Source organism: Vitis riparia, chromosome 3 (genome assembly GCF_004353265.1).
Source record: "Vitis riparia cultivar Riparia Gloire de Montpellier isolate 1030 chromosome 3, EGFV_Vit.rip_1.0, whole genome shotgun sequence".
Lineage (NCBI taxonomy): Eukaryota > Viridiplantae > Streptophyta > Magnoliopsida > Vitales > Vitaceae > Vitis > Vitis riparia.
Genome location: NC_048433.1, coordinates 17,650,364 through 17,674,191, shown reverse-complemented (window position 1 = coordinate 17,674,191; position 23,828 = coordinate 17,650,364). Strand labels below are relative to the sequence as shown.

General features: G+C 30.8%; 2 protein-coding genes across 2 annotated transcripts; one reads left to right on the top strand and one right to left on the bottom strand.

Annotated features, from left to right (window-relative positions):
* The first annotated feature begins 10,490 nt into the window (after positions 1–10,490).
* On the top strand, positions 10,491–16,289 carry LOC117911484 (metacaspase-3-like). Its single transcript, XM_034825882.1, has 5 exons — positions 10,491–10,898; positions 11,814–12,144; positions 12,408–12,522; positions 14,274–14,486; positions 16,063–16,289. The coding sequence occupies exons 1-5, from the start codon at positions 10,529–10,531 to the stop codon at positions 16,117–16,119; spliced, it is 1,086 nt and encodes a 361-aa protein (XP_034681773.1). The 5' UTR covers positions 10,491–10,528; the 3' UTR covers positions 16,120–16,289.
* Positions 16,290–21,266: 4,977 nt separating this feature from the next.
* Positions 21,267–23,281, bottom strand: LOC117911007. The gene is made up of 4 exons (XM_034825175.1): positions 22,937–23,281; positions 22,566–22,876; positions 21,785–22,352; positions 21,267–21,422 (listed from the first exon to the last, which is right to left on the bottom strand). The coding sequence occupies exons 1-4, from the start codon at positions 23,279–23,281 to the stop codon at positions 21,267–21,269; spliced, it is 1,380 nt and encodes a 459-aa protein (XP_034681066.1).
* Between the last annotated feature and the right edge of the window lie 547 nt (positions 23,282–23,828).

Below are 23,828 nucleotides of genomic sequence, written 5' to 3'. Positions count from 1 at the left end.
AATTCCCTACAGCTTGAATCAATAATTAAAGAAGGAAATATGACATCCTTGTAGGATGATTTAAAAGGAGTATGGCTTCTAGCAAAAAGGCTACAAACAACTTGCAAAAGCTTGTAGAAAAGCCAACATCTTCACAAGAATGGTTTGTTTCTTCATGTGAAGAGTAGCTATAAACAGCACAAAAGGGGGGACTCCATCTTTTCAAGGGAAGACCCCACTCAACATCACAAAACTTTGAATCCCCAAAAACGGCATAAAATTTATCTCTCTATCCAAAAAGGGGTGAAATAAAATCTTTCATTTTTTGTGAAGATTTTGAGCATCTCTAGCAATAATAAAAAATATACTTCTAGTGGTCATTGTTTTCCCAAACGGGAAACAACAACTTATCACCAAGAGTGGAAAATGATAAAGAAAGAAAGATTTATAAAATAAACATGTCAAAGATATTAATAATGATTATTAAAGGCGTGACATGCAAGGGCACTCGGTGGATGCTTATCCTTTGCTCAAGCATTTCGTTAATCTTTACCACACTCTATTAAGATATAGGCCGATCTAGATTATCTAGATTTTACTGATAAAGATAATTGTTAACATAACTCTTATAGATTATTCCACTTTGAAAACTCTAATAGTGGAATTAACTAATTGATTGGTGATGGAACATTTATTCATAGACTATTATATGAATACTTAGTCTATATGTATATATATATACATATATATTATTGAGCATCTCTAGCAATAATAAAAAATTAGCTTCTAGTGGTCATTATTTTGCCAAATAGGAAACAACAACTTATCACCAAGAGTGGAAAATGATAAAGAAAGAAAGATTTATAAAATGAACATGTCAAATATACTAAAAATGATTGTTAAAGATGTGACATGCAAGGGCATTGGGTGGGCACCTATCCTTTGCTCAAGCATTTTGTTGATCTTTACCACACTCTATTAAGATATGAGGTCGATCTAGATTATCTAGATTTTACTGATAAAGATAACTGTTTACATAACTCCTATAGATTATTCCACTATTTTTTGAAAATTCTAATAGTGGAATTAACTAATTGATTGGTGATGGAATATTTATTCATAGATTATTATATGAATACTTATTTTCTAATGTTATGTTGTTTTATTTAATATAGTACATGTCAATTTTCTAATAGATGCATATATATATTATTGCTTAATAGATATATTCCAATATGTTTATCTCATCAATTATATGACAGTTCTAACAATTCATGACAGTTCTAACAATTCATGTTAATATCATATAAGTATTGAAAACATGATGCATATCATAAATGTTTTTATGATATATTTATATATTATGATATATACTTGAAAATCCTTGACCGATTTATAATTTGTGAAGCTAGTAATGCAAAATCTCATAGTATGTACTAAATCAAACTACAACAATCCTTGTATAGATTGAAGTAATTTGAATTCATGCAATACAATTGTCTTACTAAATATCTAATAAAAGAAGGTATGTGAATAACCTTGTGTCTATCCATTTTCATTAAGAAATTGTAAATTAGATTTGCAATTATTTCAATATATGTTGATGATTTAAATCTTATTGAAACTTTTGACGAGTTTGTAAAAATAACAACTTTTTTAAAAAAAAATAAATAAATAAGAGTTTGAGATGAAGGATCTTAGAAAAACAAAATCTTGTCTCAACCTATAGATCAAACATTTCCCAAATGAAGTTTTAGTATAACAATCAACATACTTTAAGCTTCCTAATGGTTGTATGATGAGTGAAAAAAGAACTCATTCCATTTTCATGATGTCTTACCAAATATACATGCCTAGACATTGAGATACATTTCTACACCAACCCAAAGACATGAAATGATATTAAACACATTGCACTATGTTTATGAAACAATTTATATGGCTTATTTTATTAAATGAAATCAAGGTTAGAATTGGTTGGTGTTGTTGGGAACCTTAGATTGCTTAATTCTTAAGCCTTGGATCAATAGGGTGCATGAAATCTTATCCTAGGCTTCTCTAGATCTAAGCACAATGAAAACATGGTATTAAAAACTAAAATAGATATCAAAGTTCTAGAGATAAACTCAAACCTATAATCTAGATGTTCTCATATTAAATCCCATCCAATAAAGATGTCAAAACTATGGTTGTCGTTATAGATCTTATTTACCCAAGAGTCTTCGACCCCATTTCTCCCTTCATGGTTTTGAACACAAGAGAAGGGTGGACTTCTCTCTTTCTTATGAGGGTGGTTAGGGTTCCTCTTTGAAAGCTAAAAAATCTTAGCAAGAAGACTGAAGCCATAACTCATAAGGGGGTTTATATAAGCTTCCATGTAGGCTTAAGTGACTTAAGCCCAAATTGGGCTTAGGTCACCTAATCTAGCTCACTTAAGTGCTAAATAATTAATTATCCCTAATGGGCTTAAATTAATTAATTAGCTCAATCTAAAAATACCATTCATAAGATTTATTGCAACCTTGCATTTTTACTAAAATGCACACATGAATTTATACCCAAAATACCCTTAAAGCATGTGCCACTATGAATTAGGAGTTTAAGCAAGGACCATTAGGACTCATAGGAAAATATTAACTCCCTTACAATTCAATTTTGAAGTTGACTCAACACTATATTAAAGAGAGTCAACTACACTCCAATATCCTATAAAATTACAACGAGCTAAACCTTAAGTTCGTGTGACCTACCTTTCATTACTTGCAAAATCCCCATGAACTGGTGTTTATAATCTAATGAGGTAGTGTTATTAACTTATCAAGATTATCTTTCCAATCATTGAGTTACAAATCATTTTATTATATGATCAATTAGCATAATCTAACTCTAAGGAACACATGTCAAATTCCATTAAAGGATTGCTACGGCCATAGGTTTTATGATCACATGTCTTCTGGATCATCTAAAGGGGACACACTGTCTCAATCCCATGAGATACCATGGTACCTTTATTGAGAATTCTTATTACTACTAGCCTCCATCAATAGTAACCCAATCTATAGGATATATTACCATATTAGGATCTCATTCATAAGTCAAAGTCTCTTATTGATTTTGATATAGACTCAATATCCTTTCAAGGTTAAGAGTTCATGCAACATAGTAGCTTAGTGAGCTATGACAACTTGATAACATTACATCATGATTTATCGTAGGTCCTGTCTAATGTGTTTATACATACTAGTGTACTTATCATGAGGATCCCATTTAACGGTGAAGACAAGCCATCCCTCCAATTAATAAGAAGTGACACTATAGTTTCTGGTAGATTGCCTAAATCCATAAATCAACTGTGAATAGTTTATCTTGCAAGAAACCCATGACTTGTATATTTTGTATAACTCCTAATGCACCTAAATCATATATAATGCAAGTCATGATATTGGTTGAATGATCAAATTAATGTCAATGCATAAAAAGGGTAAGCAAATAATAATAAAGTCTAACTTTGTTACATCATGTCTTGCTTTTAGGGACTCAATCCCAACACTTGGGTATACAGATATAAGATACTATTCAACCCCTTTTCAATAAGACCATTTGGAGACATGGAGTGATATTAAACACATTTTACACAATGTTCATGGAACAACTTACATGTCATATTTTATTCAACTAAATCAAAGTTATAATTGCTTGGATATGTGAATAAATGATACTATTCATACTCCCATAAAACTTGGTATGTGTTTACTTATCATGGTACTATTATTTCATGAAGGTTCATTAAGCAAGCAATTAGTACTACATCTTCAAATCATTCAAAATGCTTGCAATTTATGAAACAAATCATGAATATATATGACTAAGATTTATGATTTAATATATTCAGAAATCGTGTGGACTATCCTTGATCAAAGACAACCTAACAATATTATATGAAGATAATATTGCATATATTGTACAAATAAAAAATCTTAATATTAAAGGTGATCAAATCAAATACATTTCACTAAAATTCTTTAACACACATGAACTTCCAAATAGTTATGAAATCAATGTTCAAAAAATAAAATTAAGTGATAATCTAATAAATTAATTCACAAAACCCTTGCCTATGGCAACATTTAAAAAGTTCTTACATAATATTGGAATGCAAAGATTCTAAGAACTGAAAACTAAAGTACTCAAGAAAGTATAATCATGTTTATAAGAGGAGGAAAACCTAATAAGGCTATCAATGCATTGCACTTTTGTACTTTTTTTTCCTTTCATCCAAGTTCTATGCTACTAGGTTTTACTAGTAAAGTTTTTAATAATACAATTGTAGCAAAAATATTGAATTTTTTTCCTTAACTAGGGTTGTTTTCCATAAGGTTTTCCAATAAGGTTTTAATCAAACATTATCTAACAATGATTGAGGGGAGGCTTACAATTGTGTGCAAAACCTATGGATGCCACTTTGTGTTAAAACCTTCATGTATCAATATATGCCTATAAATGGTGCTTAAGTAACCTGAAATAGATAACTTTAGAGTCTACTTTCTTTGAATTTATTTTTCTTAGTTCTTTTTATTTATTAATTTATATATCCAATTAGGTTATTATACGTAGGGAAAATTATTGGATATGATGTGTTAAAGATGATAATCACCCTAAAGGGTCCACGGTGATAATTCTTGTGTAATATAAGACAAAAGACTAAAAATTTCTTAAAGGCTATTTAACTAAATAATAGACTAAAATTTATAAAATATCCTTCAACTAAAAACGAGTGAAATATTTTCAGGGCATTTAAAGCGCATGAAATTTTTCGAGGGCATTTAAGTGCATGAATATGTTTGTTTAATTGTTATAATTGCTTGGATGAAGAAAAGGGCAAGTGGGCATGTGGTCCTAACTTTAGTCATAATCAATAAACACTTAATTTTTAAATCAAAATTTTGGTTTTTGAACACACATTTCTATTCTTACTATAATTTTTTTTTATAAATACAAGTTCCATAATTATGTAATAAGAATGATGATTTTTTATTTTTATTTTTTTGAATTTTACTTTTTATTTAAATCATGTTTTTATACCGAGTTTGAGGAAAACAAAATATATAATTTTTCATTTGGGCTATCAAAAAGATTAGAAAAGGATACAAAATGTTTAATTGTCTTTAGTTTTTAATAATAAAATAATTTTAAAAAAGTATAATTTTTATATATTTTTTTCCTTTCTTTCTTTTTTTTTTTCCTTTGCATATGTTCTTTTTTCTTAATTTTTATATATTTTTCTTTCTTTTCATTCATTGAGCGGACATATTAATACATTGGTATGACATGCTAGATGTCGATGAGTTATAAAAAAGTGTAATTTTTATTTTATTTTTTTATAAAAATTAATTATTAAACAATTTCAATGAATTAAGTGAATGATGTTAATATATTGATATGATATATTAATACCAATGCCAATAGGGTTTACATAGATAATTCTAAAATTATTAATTTTGTTGTAAAATATAGGTATGATATATTACACTTAAAATACAAATATATTAATATTACGGTATACTACGATATGCCTTATTTTAAAACCTTTTGAAATTTTCATTTACTATACTTTCAAGCCAATATTTGTGAGTTGTTGAGTTAATGAGTGCTTATAAAAAATAATTGCTCATTTAAGATGACAAAGTTCTTACTTACTCATGAGTAGTTGTTAAAGTATATTATTTCATTCATAAAATGACATAGTAACTTTAGAGTTTGGTTTTTATTTAAGAGAAATGGAAAATTAAATTTCTATTTATACTAAGTTCTCTATAAAAATCTCTAATTCTTGAGAAAAAACTTGAGAAAATATATTTCAAATAATTTAATATCTTATAATAAAATAAAAAATTATATATATTATTTTTCCTTTTACCTATTTTTCTTGATTTTTATATATTTTTCTTTTTTAGCTTTTCCTATTTTTTGCATTTTTCCAAAATTCTTTCAACCCCATACGAGTAAAGGAGGAATGAGGGGGTGAATCAAAGGGTAAAGTTGCAATGTCATGACTCACTTTTCCAAATCATTTTCAACCCTTTGGGAAAAAGTAGGTGAATTTGTCATCTCAGAAGTTGGATCCTTCCGAGGAATTTAATAAATAAGTGATCTAAGCCCACTTTATTCGATAACTTTTCCTTTATATTTATATAAAGATATAAAATTAAAAAATAAAACATGCTGATGGCCGTTCTCTCTTCCATATCATCTCCAACTTCTCTCTTTCTTATTATATCCAACTTTAGAGTTTGGTTTTAATTTTTCCTTTGATCCAAAAATGCATAAAATTAATTATTTTTAAATAACAGTTTCAAATTTGTATTTTATGAACTTGAATTCCTATTTTATGATTAGTTTCACACACACACATATATATATATATATATATATAAAAGTGTATCTAAACACATTTTTTCCTATTGATTTTATTTTGATTGAAAGGATAATTTTGAATATTATATATATATATATATATATATATATTTGCACCAATTTTACCAAATGAATGATCATTTTTTATTAGATTTTATTCAAATGGTAAACAAATTAGTCAAAAAGTTTTAATTCAAACATATTTATATACAACATTTTGCTTTTAAATTAAATTAATATAAAATGATTTTTTTTCAAACAGTTCAGTCATAATAGACAAAATTATAACGAGAAAAATGCATACTAAGGAAATAAAAAATAAAGTTAAATATTATAAATTGTTTTTATATGTTACTTTAAACTCATTTTATTTATTTAAACTCAACAATATAAATATTAAATAATTTTAAAATATATAATTTTCTAACTAATTTTAATTATATTTAATTTTCTTTAAAAAAATTTATCGAACAATTAAATATGAGATAATCATTTTTCTTAGTATGTTTTTTCTTTTCTTAGTATTTTTCCAGAACCAAATATAACCTTAATGCATTGAATTTGAGACATGGAAAATGGTCTATTACATACTCATTCAAGATTCTATATTCATGCTTTCTTTGAATTATGTAATAACGTAAAAACTATTGATATTAAGAATAAGAATTACATTCCCCACTTCGGATTCTGCAAATCAAATATCACCCAAATGAAAAGATATTGAGAATAATTTGCATTCCCAATTGTAACTTTTCAACCATTTCCTCAATCCCATTTCAAAATTTCATCTCATGAAAAATATGTCATACATTTGTTGTTATAAACTATTAAAATTAATTCAATTTATTTATATATAAAAAAAGATTATTAAACTCAAGTTCTTGAAATTTGAAAAATATGACACTTCTAGAGATATATGTTCATGCTTGGCATCTTTTGTCAATCATGGAATAAATTAATTTATTAGGGTGTGACACTTTATAGGCATCTTTTACCAATCATTTTTTTAATGTTGTGTATGGAAATATGGTTAGGTTGTGTTACATGGTGGAATGAATGGAATGACATGGAACATTCTAATTAAGAGGTGGAAAAATAAAGATACAATGCACTTTGTTCAATGGTGCAATGTTTTATTACACTACTTTCACTTTTGACAAAGGAATATAATATTTTTAAGCTTTTTTTTATTGTAAGATATATTCCTTTTTTTATTAATTGTGGAATGCATAATTTAGATTTAATGGGAATTTTTAGTAAAAGAAAAAAAACAAAACAAAAAAACCCAATCAATCATATTTTCAAGGTTTTAAAAATTTGTGTAGGAATATGCTTAGATCATAATTGATTATGGAGAGTGAATCAAATGAGATGAAATGAGATATTCTAATGACGAGATGGATGAATAAGGTTACAATGCCCCTTTTCAAGGCTACAAGATAGGACTTTCACTTCTTACAAAGGAATTAGGGTATATGAAAAAGAAAAACAACTTGTAAACCCATGAAAAAAAAATCCTAACTTTAAACTTGCTAAGTTTGAAAAAAACCGAACTTGAAGCCAATTCAAAATTTTATTAGTCAATGACTCAAAGTTTGCATCAATCAAGCCTAAAAGCTTGAACTAGGATTTGCTTGCTTACAAATAATGATTTTTTAAAAAAATACCAAGTACGATTGTTATCACCATCTCTTTTGTCACCATCTCTTTTATATTTTTAACGATGCAATTTGATAATGATAATGATGATTTTGATGTACAAAAGACCAATTATAGAAGGGTGGTCACATATTAGATTTGGATTAGCTACTTTCTAGCCTATCCTAGATTGACCAATTGACTAGGCATGAATATCTATACTAATTGCAACCGGTGATTGAGAGACTTTCAAGTTTAGAATCAAATTAAGAACAAGTAGAAGGATTGGACTTTGTGAGATAGTGGGAGATCGTATTGGTGCTATGTTGTTAGGAGGTTGTAAACAAAGGGCTAAGAACCTTAAGCCCATCCAAGAGAGAGAAATGTAAATAGACAAGAGTAGCTATTTGGCTTCTAAGAAAACTCATGACAAGAACAAGAAATGAATATCCTAAAAAAGAGCATGATGTATATGAAAAAACCAATAAAAAAAAAAGTTTTCGAGAACTTATAATGAGTGTTGAGAAAATATGGTCAATTTACAAGAAAAGTGAGTAAAAATAAGAGAACTAAGGGTTTAAACTTATCTTTGTGGAAGCTTTTAGAGAGAGAGAGAGAGAGAGAGAGAGAGAGAGGTAGACTTGAAGGTGGTAAAGAAGTTTTAATGGAATGAATATGAAGAATTAATAACGACAAAGTTTAACATAAATAAGCCAACTTAGTAAAAAGATCATCGACAAAATGAATGAGTAAAAAAATGATATCATTCATCAAAATTAGAATTTAGGTTTATCCATAGTGAATTTGTATGAACAACCAACGAAAAATTTCATGGAATGTATGTAACGACATGTGGGTCGTTACAATGTAGATGGGGATCTAGGATAAAAACAATTTCTATTTAAGAAAATCAATTGAATTTGATAAGAAAAAAAAAATTATCCTACCACAAAACTTGCAAATATAAGCCTCAAAACTGAAAAATAAAATAAAATAAAATAAAACAAAAACAATGAAAAATAGGAAAGAATATTGATAGATAAGAATAACTTTGAAAGAAGTAGTATGGTTAGCAACTGCTTTAAGATTAGAAGATGAAAATTTTGGTAGGTTTGAACTCAACAAATTTGAAGTTCCTTGTTGTAAAGAGGCATTGAAACCAAAATATTACATTGAAGATTATTAGAAAGAAGGCATTAACGGTCCAAGTGGGGTCAAAGCAAAAATTGTTGGCGTAAATGAGGAAGCCCATTTAGGAAGCCATAGTATTCTTTTCAATACATAGGTGGAGGAAGGCAACTACCATTTTTGGCAGGGGAGGTGGTGTGTAAGGCCCACCCCTGAACCCTAAATTTACTCCAAGTTGACATAAAAGATACCATATAGTGAAAGAATAAGATTGAAAAAAAAAATGACATTGTATTTTCATTAATGATTAATGAATATTTATATATAAATAACGTCTAAAGGAATAAACCTTGACTTCTATTGTAATGCAAACTCTATCTCTTACTCTAATTCAAACTAATAATAGACTTTTATTCTAATACAAACTTTATATCTTACTCAAATTCAAATTAACAAAAAATAGGTAAATTCTAATATTTAAATTAAGAATAAATATTAACTTTATCTAATAATTAAGTTATAATAGAAGTTGTACCTATAATTTAGGCTCGAAGCCCCAACTCAAATACTGAACATGAGACCCTAGCCCTGAGGTCCATGACATTGTTGGGCTTTAGACCTTATATTTTGGAGAATGTTACTATAAAAATAATATAAAATCTTTAATTTTTTTTTTTTTTTATTGTAAGATATTTGAAAATTTTTTATATAAAAACTAGCATATCTTTATGTTTTTTAGTTAGCACATGATAGTTAAAGTTTTTATATATATTGAGATTTGCTATATATAAAAACTTTCATGAATCCCACTTCATGAAAAATGTGATTAATGTACTATGGCTGTAGCCCATATCTCTCATCAAGTGGGAATCGAACAAGAGAAAACTCAAAGAGAAATTAATGTAAGTGATTAACGTACAATGGCTGCAGCCCATATCTGAAAAATGTGATTAATGTACAATGGCTGCAGCTCATATCTCTCATCAAGTGGGAATCGGACAAGAGAAAACTCAAAGAGAAATCAATGTAAGTGATTAACATACAATGGCTGCAGCCCATATCTGAAAAATGTAATTAATGTACAATGGCTGCAGCCCATACTTCTCATCGAGTGGGAATCGGACAAGAGAAAACTCAAAGAGAAAAAGTGGTTGCGTGCCGCTTTGTTCTCACCACCCACTGATTATAAAGATAACGGGGAGTATCAGGTTCTTCACGCTTTATAGAGAATAAAGACACAAAGTTACAAAAGAAGGTTCCAAAACTTACTACAATATATTTGAGACTCGATGCCATTTTTTTCATTAAAAATTTCCATTAAACCTCTTTACAGGCATTTTCACCTTTAAATCTCCACATTGCTGAGAAGATGGCCTCCATGTCTGAGAATTTTCTCAAGAAAAGAACAACGACAAAGAGAGTTATTCAATGCAGCAAGTGCTCCAGCAACATTGAAGTCCCACCAACAGCCCAAACTATCCACTGCAGGCAGTGCAACACTTATATTTTGGTTTCCATAGCTTCCCGGTCGATCAGTGGCAATCCTCTGGTGATGAGTAAGCAAGTTACTAATTCAGGTGCCACCCAACCAAGGTTAAATAAACGGGCACTTCTTTGCGGCGTGAGCTATAGGGGCCTCAAATACAGGCTTAGAGGAACTATTAATGATGTCAACAGGATGCAGCAATTCCTCACTAAGCGCTTCAATTTCCCGAAACAGTCCATTCGTATTCTAACAGGTATTCTAAGTGTTACTAGCCTTATGCTCAGTTAGATAAAAACATTAGACAGGGGTAGACCAAGTTTTAACATGATTAGCCAATCATGGTTTTATTCATGAATTAGAGAGAATAATCAGGTACTCCACAGATAAATTATAGAGAAAAGAGGACAAAGATATAACGTCGGAGTCTGCAAATAACTTCATGTTTTCCATTTACCATATATCTTGTAGTCATGTTAAGTCGATATCTCTTTTTTTTTCCTCACATCTGTATGGATCTTGCATGATATCTCTTTTTTTTTCCTCACATCTTTATGGATCTTGCATAATCCTTACAAATCGATATCGTAACTTTTTCCTCTCATGACTTATAATATTTATAAAAATACTACAAATAACTTTTTTTATCATCCAATAATAATAATAATAATAATAATAATAATAATAAAACAGAAGGAAAGAGAACACAATTAGAACTCTAGAGCCTTGAAACAATTTCATGTTTGGTATCTCCTACCTTTTTTTTTTACATATGCCCATCTAATTAACTTTTTTTTAAAAAAAAAAAATCTTTCCTTTCATATAATATTTATAAAGATATTTTAAAAAACTTTCCTCATGATACAACAGAACATATTTTGATAAGCAAATACAATGACATGACTATGTATTACATAGAAATTTGAGATACACTCCAATACATTTATGCATTGATGGAAAGTTAAAGTACAAGTCTCCCATTAATGTCTTGAATAGTTGATGAGTTAAGTCCTGAAGAATAAATTAAACCAATTGAGCTACTGAATTCATGAAAGTAAAGCTCAACAAATATATGGATTTTTGTTCCCCTTTTTGGTGTTGATTTGGATAATAGGTCTAGAGCAAATGAAAATTTACTAATTTGTCTGTTGGTGCATCAATTTACCTGCAGAAGATCAGCCAAAAGAAGAAGATACTCCAACAAGAAAGAACATTGAGAATGCCTTAAGATGGCTGGTGGAAGGCTGCCAGTCAGGCGACTCACTGGTGTTCTACTTCTCAGGGCATGGCCTTCGACAGCCAGATTTCAACGGCGATGAGAACGATGGATATGATGAAACCTTATGTCCAGTTGATTTCAGCAAGGAGGGTATGATTCTTGATAATGATATCAATTCCATCATTGTTAAGCCCCTCCCCGCTGGTGTCAAACTTCATGCCATCATTGATGCCTGTCACAGTGGAACCATTCTTGATCTGCACTATATTTACAAAATCAAATCGTAAGCAAAGTGTCCATGCTTCTAGCTTATATCGGATTATGCATAATGAACTTGCATGTCACATGAAAACTGAATCATTTCCCAGTGTTGAATCCACAAAGTTGGTAGTATTTATAGGCTTCAATGTTGGTTTAATTTTCTTTTTCCCGAATTCTATTAAACATGAGATAGATTAAGTACATTTCATGAATTGGATTTGAAAGGAGTTGATCACAGTGTTATTGGTAATAATTTGATGATAACAGTGCATTCTTATCCATCAGGAACAAATGGGAAGAGGATGTTGCTCCATCAGGTAGACCTCCTAAAGGTACAAGTGGTGGACTAGCTATCTGCTTCAGTGCTTGTGCTGATAGTCAAAGAGCTGTTGATACTTCTGTAAGTACGAAAACGATTCTCTTTTAAGAATGATACACTACACGTATCCATTTGCACTACCTTATAATTATATGAAAATAAAAAGAGATGGAGATATAGATAAGAAGTGGACGAGTTTGAGAGGGATGTAAAGTTTATGAAGTTAAGACTTAGGGAAAAAACTCAAAATAAGGTCTTTCGGAATTTAAGTATAAGAGAAAAATGTTCTAACATAAACTTGACATCAACCAAAAGCTAATAAGGGGTCTTTTACATATCCTTACATATATAGTTGAGGGAAAATCTTAAAATGATATAATTAATATTCTTTTTAAAAAATTTCTAGAGTATACTAGAGTGTTTTGTATATGAAAACAGAAACGAAAATAGGTGGGATTTAAAACAAAAACTCAAAATGACATTTAATTTCAAATTTTAATTTATATTGAAATGTGTTTGGTATATGGAAATAGAATCGAAAAAGAATAAGAATGGACGTGAATCTAAATATTATGTGAAAGAGAAGAACCAAAATTCTTATAAGAATGGATTTTAGTCTCCATGACAATGAATTTTTTGTTCTTAGCTTTTAGTTATAATATACAATTAGGATAATGAATATGAAATGGAATTGATTTCACGTCATCATTCCTTATTCAAGCATTTTAGATATGTCTTGTAACGATGGGAGGAGTTAAAATGAAAGAAAAGATGTGTGTGTATCAGAGGGTATATGCTATATAGAGTTTCCATTTGATCATCTATTTGAAGATAAAAAAAGTTTTTATCCATCTATCTACCATGACCATCAGTATTTTTGAGTGAATTTATTTGAGGTAGACTCACTTTTTGTTAAGAGACTATGGCCCAAGTTTTATATATGCAATCACAGCATTTGTATGGTTTATTTGGAAAACAAAGAAGTGGAGCAATGGACGATAGTAGAGGAGCTTAATTTATGGAGAGGTGAAGTCTAGGGTTATAAAGTTGAGGCCTATACAGACCCAATCATATTCTGTACTAGCTTGAGTGATTTAAGTTAAAATTTGGATTTGAGTACTAGACAAAATATGGGTTTGGGCTAAGGCAGTCCAAACACGACCAATTTATATGAAATTTAAATTATATGGGTAAATATATTATTTACTAATAATATATATTATTTATATTTTTATTGTGGAATTTTTTATTCATTCTTTTCGATTGTAGTCTAGGATTGTAGTTATTAGATTGATTGAGCAAGTCGAAGTTGTAAAGTAATATATTGTTTTGAAAAATGTCTTAAACTTTAAGTTAAATGGATTTAAAATCCAATTATTTGTTTGTAAGTTTAACATGATCGACAAGTTGAGTCTAACCCAAATTTAGAAAAATAGGTTTATATCGGAATAATTACTAACATAATGAAGTGAAAGAATAAATAATTATTAGTACAAGGTTGACAAAATGCCACCATTTTCATTTTTATATTGGAGTAAACGGTAACAAACATCATTATACTTTCGCTTATGTCTCAATTTGGTGCTTAAACTTGTTTTTTTTTTTTTTTCTCTTTTTCCTTTTTGGTATAAATAAATAAATAAATTTAAGAGTAGACTTTCCATTATGGGTTGTTGATTCCATGCATTTTGTTTATTTATACCATGATGGAAAGTTAGATAAGGTTTTACTATATTGAATAAACTTGTTTCTTCTAAGTTGGATCGACTTTCATGAATGCTAAAGTGGTGATCATCTTTCCTTTTTGCTAATTTTATATGTAACTTATGTAGATTTTCTCGGAAAAGGGCAAGCATATTTTTGCTCGAAAGGATATGTATGGTGCCATGACTACCTTGTTCATCCGAGCAGTTGAGAGTCACTCCAATATAACATATGTTGGAATACTAGAGTTCATGAATGAAGAGTGTGAAGCCATGAATATACGAGGGAGATGCTTCAACCGTCCAAGCTTAAGGAGAATGTTCAACAGAGGATTACTACAGGTAATCTCTTCTTCTATATTCACGGGATCTATAGATTAAAAATAATTATTTATACCATCAACTACGCCATTATTATTATTATTGATGATGATGTGAAAGTCACAATTAGTAGAATTTTTTTTTTAGAATTATTGGTTAATTCTATACACCAATCACAAGTGGTTATATATATATATATATATATATATATATATATATATATGCATAGACCTTTCTAACATGATATATGTGACAATGTGGAGTTTAAATGTGGACTAAAGGTTGAACGTGCATAGGATCATGGTTAAAAGGGCATAAATTTGGCTTGGTTTTAGCGGCATTAATCAATCTTGTGACATGGTTTAATATAGAGACTATTTATTGACCATAACAGTAAATTTGAATTAAACATGCGAGCGCAATATACATAGATTAGTATGATCTAACTTGATGTTTAAATAATTATTTTTTATACTCGGGTTTTCAATCATGGGTTTTTAATAAAAACTTAATTGGAGTTGAGTTTGGACAATCTAAGCTTCAATAGAACAAAATCTAATATCTCATAATATTTATAATTTTATTATTTCATGTAATAATATTTATTTTATTTATTTTTAATTAAAAATCAAACCACTGTTATATCATATGTTATCTCTCTTTATTAGAAGGATAACAAAATTATTTTTACCCATTTATCATTATCTAAAAATATTCCATTTATTATTAAAAATTTCATACATATATATATATAAAGTTATATAAAGCTTTGAAAAGACATTTCAGTCTAACTTTATCAACCTACTCTAACTTAAGTTCAAAAATATGAAATTTGTTTAGACTTGAGTTGAGTATCTCATATTAGAAATCAAATTAGATATTTCTTTATTCAAATTGGACTTGGATTGACCACAAATCCGATCCAATCCGTTGAGTTATAGGTATAGCTAAAAATGAGTAGGAAATATAAGAAATATAACATCTTTCCATATCCCATGAAGTGGAGTTTGAATGTAGACCCTAGGCTGAACATGCTTAGGGTCATGGTTGTGAAAGCATAGTTTTGATTTGGTTTTAGCATAACTAATCCATTCTAGAGTGTGACATGAATTATGTTTGGACTATTTCTTACTCATAATAGTAAATTTTAAGTACATCATGATTAAGAGATAAGAAGATGGACATTATCTTTTGATCCCTTGCTCTTATTGAATCTTGTGATTATGCATTCATGAATTTTTTTCATTTAATTGTGTGAAATATTCCTTTCAAAGCAAGCATTGCTCGTATCATCACAATGACAAAATCAAAATAATATATATCTTATTCATATCAATTTTTTCTACCATCAATTATCATCTAACACATAAGTAAGTTGGAATGAATATAATTTTTAATTATATCGTGATAACCATTGGTCAATTTCGAGGTATGAACTTTGATTTATTATACTTATTTTGATTGGTTCAAGTATTCATTCAAGTTATTTTCATGAATTTTTCCATAAAATTATCATTTCTTTTTTTTTTTTTAATTCATAAATCTTTAATTGTCCTTCTATTTCTTAAATATGATGATGAAATTGCTTCTTGTGTAGGAACCTCAATTGTCATCCTCCAAGGATTTTGACGTTGATGAGAAATTCGAATTGTGATCCTATTTTTGAGAATTTTTTCTCCAAATAAGTCTAGCTCAGTTTGCATTAGAGTATTGACATGTTATCATAAAAATCAACCATAATTAATTGTTATGAGGTACTTCCTTCGGTTCAAGGATAATGAAATTGACATTGAATGGTAAATAAAGGAGATAATTGGTTTTCGACGTCTTTTTGTCATTTTTAAGGGATTCTTATGTGGTTATATTGTAGAAAGGAAAAGTATTGATACCACAACACCATGTTGATGTGATATAACTATCCATTTATATTCTATCATCTCAAAGCTTAAAAGTAAGTAAAAAAGAGAGTTAATTGAATTTAAAAATTAAAAAAATGATCAAGGGAAACTTTTAGTTACTAGAGAAACAACTTTTGAACTTTCTTTGTAATGAAATAATTTATCATTTTATATTCATTTTTCTAATCAATTTGTTTTTTATTGTTAGAGAACAAATTATTAGTATGCAAGTTATATGATTTCTTAAGGCTAAAATGATACATAAAAACAAAGAAAGTATACAAATTATCTTCTAGTGTATTTAAGCTAGTACCCATTTTGAATTCAACATTGGGAAGTAGTAAGCAATTGTGCAAAATTAAGAAGGATTTAAAGGCTTATGTCTTTTCAAAGAAAAAAAAAAAGGAAGGAAGATTAAAAGGAAGAGGAAGGGATAAAGGAGTGAAATTCAAAGAGATAATTGAAGTATTGAAATAAGGAGTACTTCAATACTCCATTTGACACATTTCGATACATGTCGAAACTAGCAGAAGAAAAAGGTTGAAAAAACTATTTGATACCAAGGAGTGATGTTAACAAAATGAGAAAATAGTGAAGGATGTGCGAAGATCCGATAGAGCCTTGGTGGTGTGGAATCCCAATTCGATACTCGAGAAACCATTTGATAATTAAGGCTAAAAAACTCACTATGGGTTATGGAGCTACAATTTGATTATTGAACATAAAGGAGTTTTGGTATTATGTGGTATCAAAATATACAATTAAACTCATGCTGTAAAAGATTGAAGGAGATTGGTGTATTGTTATATATCAGATTGGAGGATGTTGTATCAAATTTTGTGGATTCATGTTCAAGCATCGCAATATCAATATATATAGTTAGAGATAAGGATAAATAGTTAGTTAGAGAGAGTTTTTAGATCTAAAACATTTTCTTTGTCATTTTCTTTCATTTCTTAGCATCTAAACATGGATTTTTTAGTTGAATTATTCATGATGGAAGACTAAATCTTCCCTTGATCTGTAAGATTGTATTGTTGTAGTGAAGAATAAGAGAAGAGTAGTGTGATACCTTGTGGTGAATTCTAATTCCTATCTCTACTTTTTTTTAACTATTAAATGATTGAATTCTTCTTAATATTTCTAAGGTTATTTGGTAAAAGAGATTAAAAAAAGTAACCCACCTGTCAAAAAACATAAAAATGATCCAATTAAGACAAAAATGCCCCTTCTTTTATTTCCCTCCAACACTTGACTTTTCTTCTTCTACTTCATTCTCTTCTTTTAGGAGAATAGAATGGACTCCTCATCTTTCTTTCACAAACCCTAGAAAACTTCTCACCTCCCATCCCCTCTTTCATTCCCAAACCCTAGAAAACTTCTTATTCTCTTTTTGTGAAGGTATCTCATATTTTATCTCTAAGCATGAAAGAAAAACTTAGTTCATTGAAGAATGATAAGCAAAAGAGGTTTAAAATGGTGACCAAAAATCGAAAATCTCAATTGCCAACAGAAAAGGGAAGTGAATCTACAGAGCTTGTGAGTGTAATCTTCACGTTTTATAAATTTTTGGAATTTTTAGGAATGTTATACAATAGTATTTGAGTAGGGTTAGGCTTATTACTTAATGTTTTTAAAACTTTGGAAACTATTGAAATGTATTCAAAATATTAAATTGTATACTTATATTTTATTTTTTTTAGTTTTCTATTATTATTAGTAATGTAATATATAATGATTTCATGCAATGACATGTAATTAAGGATAAGTTTTCAAAGAATTTAGAATATTTTAGGGATTTTTGGAGTTTTTAAAGATATTATGTAATGGTGTTTGAGTAAGGTTAAATTTGTTAGTTTATATTTTTACAAATTTGGGAACTACTAAAATATGTTGAAAATAATAGATCGCATTTTATTTTTTTTTAGTTTTATGTATTATTATCAGTCTTGTGTTTAGAGTGAATTAAATATATCCATGTTGGGATTGAGTCCCTAAAAGTAAGACATGATGTAAGAAAGTCAAACGTGATTATCCCCTTACTATCCCTTTTAGGCATTGACATTGATTTGATCATTCAACTCATATCTCTTACATTGTACATAACTTTGTTACATTAGAAGTTGCATAGAGGATACAAGTCATAGGTTTCTTATGAGTAAATAAGTTGTTCACAGTCAATTCATGCATTTAGACAATCTTGTAGAGATTATAGTGTATTACCTCATAATTAGAGAGATGACTTATCTTGACCATCGGAATGTGTTTCCCATAATGAGTGCACTAATATATATGATGCACACTGGATATGACTTATGGTAAATCATGATGTAAGACTATCAATTGTCATGATTCATCAAGCAACTATATTGCATGGACTCTCAACAATGAGAGGATATCAAGTCTATGCTAAAATCAATTAGAGGATTTGACTTATGAGTGAGACCTTAAAATAATCATATTTTGGAATTTTTTGAATTTTTAAGGATATTATGCAATGGTGTTTGAGTAAGGTTAGGTTTTTTAATTATTATTTTTTAAAATTTTGGGAATTATTAAAGGGTATTCAGAGTATATATATATTGTTCTCTATTGTTCGTTAACTATGTATTTGGAGTGAATAAAAAAAACATATAATGATTTTATGCAATGACATGCAATTAAGGATAAGGTTTTAGGGAATTTAAGAAATTTTAGGGATTTTTGAAATTTTTTAGGGATGTTATGCAATGGTGTTTGAGTAGGATTAAGTTTGTTAGTTGATGTTTTTAAAATTTTAGGAATTATTGGAGTGTGTCCAAAACACTAAATTGTTATTAGGTTAATTTATTATAGTACAATATTTACAATTTTGTATTAAATCTTTACTAACTTCATTTTGTTTAATTTATAGACTACTACTCTCTTGGCATGTTTTGATGATATTGAGCTTCAGGTTCATAATTGTGCATAAGGGCATATTAGTAAAAACACAAGATTGAACTAGATCTTACAAGTTGGCTTTTTGGCATGAAGTAATTAATTAATTGAAGCCCAATAAAGTTAATTAATTAATTAGGACTCAAGTGGGTTGGATTAGGACTCAAGTCACTTAAGTCCACTAGGAACCCTATATATAACCCTTAAGGTTAAGGTTTCCTATACACTTTTATTGTCTTCTTCCATAGAGCCTCCAAAGTGTGACCCTAGTTTTCCTCTAAGAGAGAAAAGTCCACTCTTTTCTTGTGCCTAGAGCCTTGTGAGGAGAGATTTAGTGAAAGACTAGTGGGTAGATGAGATCCTCAACAACTTCAGACTTGTTCTTCACCGCACAGAGTTGATCTAGGAACATCCAGATCTAGGTATGGTTCCTATTTCTCTAGATTATTATTCTATTTGGTTTTTATTGTCATTGTTTTCACTAAAATAGTTTTTAGAGAAGCCTAAGGTTGATTATATGCTTTCTATATGATCCGGGGTAAGGGAAGGGAGAAATCTGAAGTTCCCAACAATTAGCATCAAAGCCCTAGGATGGGTTTTTGTATGTTAGACTTGTTTTGGAGTGTGCTAACTTTGTTTTGTAGGGTTGATTATTTCATCCCATGGCCCCATAGATGAATGTTTGTGATCTTTTGTCTTAATATGATGGTCATATCTGTAATTTACTTTTATTTTCTTCTAGATTAGGTTGTAAGTTTTATGTTTAGGAACATAGGATATTTTCTACATTGCAAAAACCTAATTTTTATTTATTAGATTGATTGTAAACTCCACTTTAAAGGAGTATAGGAACTTTGGTTGTAAAAGATCTAGTTTTTATCAATCTTTTAATTCATGGATGGCAAGAAAGTAGTATAAGACATCATTCATGACTATGGTGACTTCCACTTCAGCCAAGGTAGGTTTTTTAGTGGAGGAAACAATCAGAATGTAGAGAAAATTCACCCTCGGGTGTACAAGAAGAAAATGCAACACTCAAGAGCTAAGAGCTCGAGAGGCTTGGGCACAGAGCGGTCACTTATGGTGCTCAAGTAGTTGAAGGTTGGAGGTGAAAGTAAGGAGGGGGCAATGCAATAGAAATGGTTTTTTTTGGGATTTTGTAATAGATTAGGGATTTTTCGCTATCTAATCTTATTTTTAGTTGTAGGGTTATTTTGATAATTTGATCATTTGGATTTTATCCAAATTTAATTACCCAATATGCGATGGGATCCCTAAGGCCATGGGAATTATTTCATTAAAATTTTTTATGCTTTTTATGTTATCTATGTATAATTTTTAGCATGTGAATATTTTGGTATTTTTAAATGAAAGTGAATTTTCCTGTGTTTTTTCTTGAATTGGATAACTTATTAAATTGGAATGTGCCAACGATAAATTTTACTTTTGGAAATCTTTTACTTTATGAAACAACAAATTAGAAAGAAAAAGAACTTTCTTCCTTTTTCAAAAATAAATTTTAGAGATTTTATGCTCAAAATAAAATCTTCTTAAATTTAAGATCTTTGAGAATTTTTTAAATTCTTTTAAAAAAAAATAAGCTTTATTTTTTCCAAGTCTTTGTAAAATATGATATTTCCTTTTTTTTTTTTTTTTTTTTACACAAGATTCGAATTTAAGGAAATAAGTTAATTTTGGGAAAATTCATGATTAAGAAAGCTTACTAGGATAGTTATTTAAACAATTTTGAAAAGTGATTTTGGATTTTTTTTTTTTTTCTTAAGAAAAAAATAAATTTTCATGAGAAATTTTTTTCCATTGTTATTTTTCTTAAATTGGTTGTTGTTAAAAGTGATATTGTTATTCCTTTTTAGACAATCCACTTAATTTTGGATGGGTGGTTCTCCAAGCTCTTCCATCCTAAGAGAATGTAAACGACACTTATTATCCCCCCCTAAGAAGGACTTTTATAGATATAAATAGTTCAAGAATCCCCTGAGAAAAAGAGAAACCCACCAAATCCTTCAAGTTTTCCCAGCACCAATCCGCTTTCCCAGCACCAATCCGCTTCTTTCATAATCTCCTTCCAGACCCCTACTCCAACCGCCCCAATAGCCCTCTTTGATCTCCAACCATAAACCTCTTGCCCATATTTCGAAATGATTACTTGTTTCCAAAGATTATCCTTTTCACAAGCAAACCGCCAAATCCACTTTCCCAGCAGGGCTCTATTCAAGATGGCTATTCTCCTTATTCCTAGCCCTCCCTTGTGTTTTTCTGTACAGACCGCATCCCATTTAACCAAGTGGACTTTTCCCTCCAAGTTTCCTCCCCCCATAGGAAATCTCTTTGGGTTTTCTCCACTCTCTTAGCAACAGACTTCGGCATTCGGAAAATAGACATTTGGTAAATTGGCATGCTAGCCAAGGTACTTTTTATGAGAGTGATCCTCCCCCCTTTGGAGATGTACTGTCTTTTCCACAGCGCAAGTCTCCTCCTGACCCTCTCCTCCACTCCATCCCACATAGAAGAGGCCCTAGCTGGAACCCCTAGGGGAAGGCCCAAATACTGAGAGGGCAAAGACCCCACCCTGCACCCTAACTCAGCTGCCAACTCAAGAATATCCTCCACTTCTCCAACTGGAATAATTTCGCTTTTGGCTAGATTGATTCGAAGACCCGAAGCCGCTTCAAACCAGAAAAGTATCCAGCTTAGGTGAGAAACTTGCTCTTTGTTTGCCTCACAAAACACAATCGTGTCATCAGCAAAGAATATGTGGGAAATATTCAAGGAGGTCCTACTACCACCCCGAATGATGCATCCTGAAAGATATCCCCCCTCCACCGCTCTCCGGATAAGGACGTCCAGAACTTCCATTCCCATAACAAAGAGGTAAGGAGATAAAGGATCCCCTTGACGAAGTCCTCTAGTACTAGGGAAGAACCCAGCTGGCACTCCATTGACAAGAATAGAGAATTTGGCAGAGGACACGCAGCTCCGCATCCATCCCACCCACTTGGTCCCAAACCCCATTTTTTGGAGGACTTTCATTAAGAAGTTCCAATTGATACTGTCATAAGCTTTTTCAATATCCAATTTGCAAATAAGGCCCTTTTCTTTTCTCTTCTGCCACGAATCTATCACCTCATTAGCAATTAAGGACGCATCCAAAATTTGTCTTCCCATTACAAAGGCATTCTGAGCAGTAGAGACCACCTTGCCAATAACTTTTTTGAGCCTATTAGCTAAGACTTTAGCCAGAAGTTTATAGAGCCCCCCCAACAGGCTAATAGGCCTAAAGTCTCCAAGATCCTCAGCCCCACTTTTCTTGGGTATTAACACCAGGAAAGTGTTATTAAGACTCCTAACAAAGGAATTATGCTCATGAAATTCCTTAAACATCTCCATGATCTCCTCTTTGGCAAAATCCCAAGCATTTTGCCAAAAGGCTATAGTGAAACCATCCGGGCCTGGGGCTTTGTCCCCATTCATCTCCATAAGCGCCGAGTGAATCTCATTCTCTGCAACTGGGATTTCTAGACTCTCTGCTTCTTGCTGGCTGATGCACCCCACCTGAACTCTACCAATATCCGCCTGTCAGCCCATATCTTCAGTGAGCAACTGCTGAAACGAGTTCACCACTCCTTCTCTCACCTCTTGCTCCTCTTCTAGCCACTCCCCATTAACCTTAATTCTGTCCATAGCGTTGGTTCTTCGATGAGCACTAGCCATTCTATGGAAAAACCCCGTATTTCTATCCCCCTCCCTTAACCAAATCTCCCTTGACTGCTGTCTCCAATGTGCTTCCTCCAACAGGACCCATTTCTTAAAGGAAACTTTAGCTTCCTTTTTTAACTCAGCTTCCTCCACAGTCAAGATTCTCTCATTTTCCACCCGATCCCAAAAATCTACTTGTTGTAAGGCTGAGGCTTTATTAGTTTCCAGCCTCCCAAAAACCTCTTTGTTCCATTCCTTCAACTTCTTTTTAATTTCTTTCATTTTAACAGCCAGCCTATAGCTAGCGCTGCCCTGATATCAATTCCCTGCCACCAGTTTCTGACAATATCATTAAACCCCTCAACCTTCAGCCACATATTTTCGAATCTAAACGGGGTTGGACCTCTTCTTATTCCACCCCCCTCCAACACAATCGGAAAATTATCAGAAGTTGGCCGAGACAACCTGCCCTGAGTGACTCCACTAAACTGATCCAGCCAGCTTGGGGAAACTAAAAATCTGTCTAGTCTCGCCCAAGCCTGATTATTGAGCCCCCCACTCCATGTGAACTCTCCCCCCTGAAGGGGCAGGTCCACCAGCTCTAGATCATCCACAGTCTCTGCAAATCTCCGCATGGCTGAGCTGATTCTTCTCTGGCTGCTCCTTTCTTGCTGAAACAGGGTGATGTTAAAGTCCCCACCGAGACACCAAGGGTCCTCCCAAAGGCCTCGTATTGCCCCAAGTTCTTCCCACATACCCTCCCTTTCCACTTTGGTAAAGGGACCATACACTCCCGTAAAAACCCAAATAGCTCCATTTTCTATGGTCT